Source organism: Opisthorchis viverrini, assembly GCF_000715545.1.
Source record: "Opisthorchis viverrini unplaced genomic scaffold opera_v5_23, whole genome shotgun sequence".
In the NCBI taxonomy this organism is placed as follows: Eukaryota; Metazoa; Platyhelminthes; class Trematoda; order Opisthorchiida; family Opisthorchiidae; genus Opisthorchis; species Opisthorchis viverrini.
In genome coordinates, this window is record NW_008751679.1 from 2,941,740 (window position 1) to 2,948,661 (window position 6,922).

At 42.8% G+C, this 6,922-nt stretch overlaps 2 protein-coding genes across 2 annotated transcripts in view; both read right to left on the minus strand.

Annotated features, from left to right (window-relative positions):
- The window catches only part of T265_02061 (hypothetical protein), a gene marked incomplete at both ends in the record, with an annotated part of 31,106 nt that extends 27,358 nt beyond the window's left edge, over positions 1–3,748 (minus strand). The window contains 4 exons of the mRNA XM_009166209.1: positions 2,058–2,276; positions 2,374–2,482; positions 2,528–2,824; positions 3,674–3,748. Of these exons, the coding sequence (XP_009164473.1) occupies positions 2,058–2,276; positions 2,374–2,482; positions 2,528–2,824; positions 3,674–3,748 (700 nt within the window). The remainder of the gene's footprint in view (positions 1–2,057; positions 2,277–2,373; positions 2,483–2,527; positions 2,825–3,673) is intronic.
- Positions 3,749–6,111: 2,363 nt separating this feature from the next.
- T265_02062 (hypothetical protein) overlaps positions 6,112–6,922 on the minus strand; it is a gene marked incomplete at both ends in the record, with an annotated part of 4,494 nt that continues 3,683 nt past the window's right edge. The window contains 2 exons of the mRNA XM_009166210.1: positions 6,112–6,463; positions 6,543–6,822. Coding sequence (XP_009164474.1) covers positions 6,112–6,463; positions 6,543–6,822 — 632 coding nt within the window. The remainder of the gene's footprint in view (positions 6,464–6,542; positions 6,823–6,922) is intronic.

Below are 6,922 nucleotides of genomic sequence, written 5' to 3' on the forward strand. Positions count from 1 at the left end.
ATATATATATATATATATATATATATATATATATATATATATATATATATATATATATATATATATATATATATATATATATATATATATATATATATATATATATATATATATATATATATATATATATATATATATATATATATATATATATATATATATATATATATATATATATATATATATATATATATATATATATATATATATATATATATATATATATATATATATATATATATATATATATATATATATATATATATATATATATATATATATATATATATATATATATATATATATATATATATATATATATATATATATATATATATATATATATATATATATATATATATATATATATATATATATATATATATATATATATATATATATATATATATATATATATATATATATATATATATATATGAATGCAGTAGACCAGTTAAATAAACTAACAGCATATATGTGCAAATAGTTTACGTCGGCTTAAGTAACACAAGTCATGAGGTGACTTATTCGCCCAATGCTCCTTCTCTCTGACAACTGTTCCCGTAGCTCTAACAGGGTTGGGCAACACTAGTGATAAAAGAAGGAACGACTGCCCAAGACTGCTGGAAACTCATGCACTTTGGAAACACTGGCATTTGCCAGACGATAAACCTTGGATTTGCAAGTAGACAGATTAAAAGGGAAAATATTTTCAATTATTGAATCTGCATGGAACTACACCACCCATCCAACAAGGTGTCCTTGACCAGGCAAGGGGAAGTGGTTCACAGCATCAGCTGAATGACTAATCAAACAATCTGACAGCAGACGAGAAGCAACCAAGTACATGACGAGAAAGTACATGTAAATACTTGCGATGGGCAATAAATTCATACAATCGATGGTGCGTTTGTGTAGCTGACTGAATGAAGCGGCCATGTAATTCAGGAAGAAAAACGTGTTTAGCATCAGCTGCGTCGGGTTATCATGCGTCGCCAATGATAGATCATTGAATATGTTTAAAAAAAGCACCCATCAAGTCTCATGATGACTGTAACGACAGAAGCAGCATCACAAGAACAGGAAACGGTTACTGCAAACGGTTGACGTGTGTCCACCCACACCGTTTTAGTTTACTGCGGCATTGCATCACAAGGGCTTTTAATGTCAGAAATAAAAAAGGCACTTTTGACTGTCTCTAAGATTCGATCTCGTGAAAAACCATCGTTTGTTAGTGGGCACGACACAAACCACATAAAATTACGTGTTATCCTGTTGTTGTATTGGGTTGTGAAAACTGATAGCCGCGAAACAGTTGCACAACTAAATGTTGGGCGCCATAAGTCAGTGTGCTTATGATGCCTCTCATCCAAATGAACGCTACCATAGATGGAAAAAAACTGTTTGGATCTCAGAACTTGGTAGCCAATTACGAGAAGGCTTTGCATTAGGGACAGTGCAACTAAACCAGTGACAGAACCAGAAAGGGTGACCTATACGGGAACCTCAAAAATCATAATCTCAGTTCGCCCAAACAGTGCACCTACTCAGATAAAAACATGAGTAATTTATTCATTTTCGTTCGGGTCTTTGGAAGTTGTGTAGCGGACGCGTTACTGACAGATTTAATAATAATAATAATAATAATAATAACAACAATAATAGCAACAATCGTTCAGTCGCAACACACTTTCAGCGCATAACTGCAGTGAAGCATCAGTGTCAACACTAATGTTGCTATCTCTGATAGTGATAATGATGATGATTGCAATGATGACACACAGCTGCCATGCCAACCGGAGGGAGCGCGAGGGTAGAGCTGCTGACAGGCTGGCGAAGCCTGGAAAGGAGCAGTTGAAATGCCTAGGTTGGGTTCGAACCGCGGATTTTCAGCTTAGTAAGCTCGTACTTGACCACTGAGTTGCCAAAAATGACAAAAAACAGCTGTGCTGTCACCCCGCACCAGTAACCAGAGCTGCATGCGAAGGAAAGAGAGAACTGGAAGAAAAAAACTGTCCATAATATGAAACTAATGATGCTAAAACACCTACATGTACTGCGGTGAGTGGGTCGATCCAACGAAAAACGAGCGGGATCGACTTCCGTCTTAGAGTTTTCCTCATCACCTGAAGATTCACTGCTGGAAAACACATCGACGCCAGTTGGACCCTGCTGCTTCCGCCGCTCAATCCGTTGGAAGAACTGGTGCACATGTTTGGGAATATCCAGAGAAGGGAGCTTCAGACTGTTTCTTACTCTCTTGACCAAATTGTTGGCTTGATAGAAAAATAGAAACCAAGATAGCAAATTTAGTTCCTCCCAAGTCTTTTGGTTTTCGTAGGCAACGTAGAAGGCATATTTCAATTTGCTTACGAGGAAGCGCTAAGTCAGCTTGTTTCGGGGGCTGTGAAGTTTCACTTGAGTCGTTCAAACATATGCTGTTATCCTCTCGACAAGCATAAGCAGCTTCACCAACTCTTACCTAGGGAAGAAACAGCATTGCTGCGTGACAAGTGAATGTGATTACGTTGTGAGTGCAGCATGCCTTTACCCACAGAGGTGAAACCAGCCGAACTCTCCTTTTTCTGGCCCACTGTTTCGTGAGTTCAGAACCATTGCGGAATATCACATGTGTTACAGTGCTCGTCAAAGAATGGACTACTTCAGCACCGAGATTTTTCAACCGAGAAGATATGGCGAGCGCCGGGTTGCCTAGAGAAGATTTTACATCGACGAAGGCCACAACACCTAGAAAATAAGTCTGAGCAAAATATAAGTTACCGCCCAGAATGTTCGACTGGTCTCCATCACGCAGCATAATCCTCTGAATAAAACAACCTGGGAAAGGTAAGAAACACAATGAAAAAAGAACTAAGCCAGAAAAGGCTATGAGAGTGGAAAACATTGACGAAAAACAGATTCTTATTGATGTTCTGCTAGGGTGCTGCAAAATCATACGAGTTTTTATTTACCGGTGCTGGTATAGGGTATTGAAGATTTGTGTGAACTTCGATTACCCTCAATTAGTTAGTTCGGAAGTCGAATAAAGGTAAAACGGATGGATCGAGAGGAAGTAGCTGTGCTCAACAGGGCCATCTTCATGAAATAGCTAGACAGTAGTTGGCTCTTAAGTGACACCCTTCGGTAAACTTTGAATCCGAAAGCGACACACTACTCCGACTGGTCTCAAACTTGTTGAGGGTACCGAAGGAATGCAGTTCAGCAGCCAGACAGTTACAGCGAATTCTGTGAGTTGGGTTGTCTCAGTCGAACAGTTTTAATGGCCGTTCCGTTCAACGTCTCGCATTTCCCGTACAGCCTCATAGTTTGCACCTGAGTGTGAAAAAAATAGATAAACCGAGCGTCTACCATTCATAACTGAAATCTGCAGCACTCCATAAACCGGTTTGTACGTTCTCAGGGTAAGCTATCATACAGTAAGAAACTTAGCAGAGCAAATGCACCCAAGGATATTGATAAGAAAGTTTCAGAAACGATGAGGGCCGTCCTCTGGATCACACAAAAATAGCTTCAAGACTAGACTCTACGGACGACATCCTCTTTATTGCTTTTCGTGCCCTCATGGGTTTAAGGGGGAAAATCGAATGTGCCACACGACACAGTCTGCCCGATAGTCCAAAGACTGTATTCTCAGACCCCAGTTCAAAACCACCGACAACGTCAGGACTCCAGAGGACGACAGTAAGTTTGTAATCCGAAGCTCATGAACGCGACACTGTTCAACCATTTTACTACATACACTATCTCATTGTACACTGGCAGAAACTAGTTAACGGCAAAGGACCCAGTAAAGGGATTTGGCATCAGGGTGTCCGCAAACCTTAAAACTATCCTGAACATCTGCAGCATCTCAGCTATCCGAGAAGCTTTTCATCTTTCAGATATAATCCACATTAAAATATGAGGGGCGAGATGGCCAAAGTGGTTAGAGCGCGAATTACTGGACCGGAAGGTCCGTGGTTCGAATCCGACCTCTGCCACTTGACTTCCCCTGTCTAGGCTTGGGCAACTTGGCAGTATCCCAGCCCTCGTGCTTCCTTCGGGTGGCATGGCAGATAGGCACCGGAAGGGTGCTACAGCTGAACGCTTCAAAATATGATCAAACTACGTTTAGTCCTTCGATGGAAAGATTCTCACATCCTGAAAAAGAGTAAAAATGGACGGATTTAAATCCGTGTTGGGTTAAAACCACTTCGCATTTGGTGAGCTGGACAGGTTAGCCGCATCGAACCGAATATCGCGTCTATTGGACAGATGTCACGTGCGGCCTACGAACCAAACGAAAGCATGCCTTAGTGAAATACACTTATTTGCAAAGAAATATGGTTTCTGCGACAGATTCACCTGGAACCCAGCTGAATTTCTCGTTTGTGGTGTTTCCAGGCAACTGAATGTACTGCACCAGGCCGTCTCATGTTTCAGTCGCTACGATATTCGAGATATAGCGATAAATTTATATTCGCAATGCACTACCAACAAGGCTGCTGAAAATTATTCGACAGCATGTCTTAGTTGGCCAGAAGATCAGCCAATCTGGATCGGACATGGATAGCTTGACGCTTCTCGACCCTCAGAAAGACCCTCGTGCGACCTTGTGGAACATTCTGTGGTGACCCATTAAATAAGGTTATAATAATCCTTCGCTTTCATAAAGGGTTGTCTCAAGCTATCGTACCTATTGATGTACCATAGTGGGCGGAGCAAGAAGCTAAGAACCGTCAGCAAACCCCACCACGGCTGAGTCCAATGTTGTAGAAATGCTTGAAGTTTCAACAGCGGCTGATTGCTCAGAATTCCGAGCTCTAGACACCACTGACTGCGGGGTGTGATACTAGCTGACTCTGCTTCACCTGGGTTTATCGGATGGATTACTCTCCTGACTTACATAGCGAGTCTTGCGGCTCTTACCCTCGCCTATCGCCGGTATCACATCACTGTCGGAGAATAGTGACGGCGCGAAAAATACGAGACAATTGAAATTCCTGCCCGGAATGGCATGGTTTTCTCAGATAAAAAGCTGGAGGTTTACACCAGCACCAAATCAGAGCAAGCAACATACCACTGAGCCTTAACAAAAGAGGTGAAAAGAGTTCACCCTTTATTCAATCATAAAAACTGAGTATGTGCAATATTTCCCTGTCTGTGCCTGTAACGCCAGTTGAAGACCTCGTTGAAAGAACAACTCCCAAGCACTCAATCATTACCATTACTGATAGCAACAGCAGTAAACACTGGTGCTTCACTACAACAGTAATCGTATCAAGCAGCTCTAGCACCCTTTCGGTGCCCAACTGTCATGCCACCAGAAAGAAGCACGAGGGCTGAGATACTGCCAGGTTGACCAAGCCTAGACAGCGGAAGAAGAGAGGCAGAAGTCAGGTTCGAACCACGGACCTTCCGATCAGTAAATTTTGCGCTCTAACAACTGATCCATTTCACCCCCTTTCACTGCCATAGAGCCATGTCAATTTATCTGAACTGAACTTGAAAGTGGGACAGGAAGAGGACCTGGGTATAGCCTACATCCTCTGAGGTGCCCACACTGACAGCACGAACGCCACTGACATCGGGTAGCGAAACACCAGGACGGCTTGGTGGAATTCATCCTGGAAGGCAAACAGCATCAACAGAACTCAAAGCCTTAGTAACATCCTTCATTCCCTTCTGTCATGTAGGGTCCTGCCCACCTCTGGGCTCCTGCCACTCCAAACTGGGCATCAAAAGCAACGTCCGTTTCCACAAGGATAACACGTGGCCGAGACAACTCGGCTTGCACTTCTGGATGCGTGCATGAGTGAAGTACCACCCACTCCACCGAAAACCTTTCTCCCATCGTTCAGCTGTAACCCTTCCAGTGCCTAGCTGCCATGCTACCCGAAGGAAGCACGGGGGATGAGATACTGCCAGAATGACCAAGCCTAGACAGGGGAAGAAGAGGCAGAAGTCGGGTTTGAACCACAGATCTTTCGGTCAGTAAATTCGCACTAACCACTTGAGCCATCTCGCCCCGCTTCTCCTAACCATCTGTGGTTACAACCGACTCCGTTCTGCGACATCGGTGATCAAAGACCTGAAGATACCTCAGATCCTCTACCCGGAGTGGCCAAGTCTGACAACGTTACGGAAATATAGCCTGCACTGTAGTCCGAAATAAGCGCTGTATGAGATCCAGCAATGTCTTTTTGGTATCACAGGTGGCGCCAAACGGCAAACGCAATCCTGAACTTTGATATATGTCCGTTTACTTCGTTTACCACAACTTCTGAGATACGTACAGTCTTCCACAACTCCCAGTATAACTCCTTGAGCTGCTAGGGATATGTTAAGCAACTGGACATAATACAGTATTACTTTACACCTTTTGGGCACTAAGCAGATGTCGGTCGGCTTTTCAAGTAACGCTTGCGTTTCCTGCTTTCTCCCAAAAGGGGAACAATGTTGTCTGTCAGGTAATGAAGCATTTAGACAACTGGTGAACTGACTAAAACCAGTGCAGAACCGAGATAGAGACAAAGCTGCACGTAACAGGGCCTGTCCCCGTTTGACGATCGAGAAACGGCCTCCTGAAGTATGCAGCTATGTGCCTCCGCCTTTCAGCCTGCCCATTCACAATATGTGGTTGATCCAGCTGGATCAATAACCTTGCCAGATTCACCATAATCATTGTCAGCTGTAAGAACCGAGTACTTGGTGTACAATGGTTGTAGTTACCACAGTTCCGTTCACCGATGATTTGGGGAGGTGGGGTAGGTAGCTGCGCATTGGAGGCGGAAGCTGATAAATTGGTGCATAAATACGGCACTGTCAGTGGACTGTTAAGTGAAGGAAATTGGGAAGGATCATCATCATCATCATCAAGGACAGCATGACATCAGTTTTCAACACCAATGCTTCACTGCCG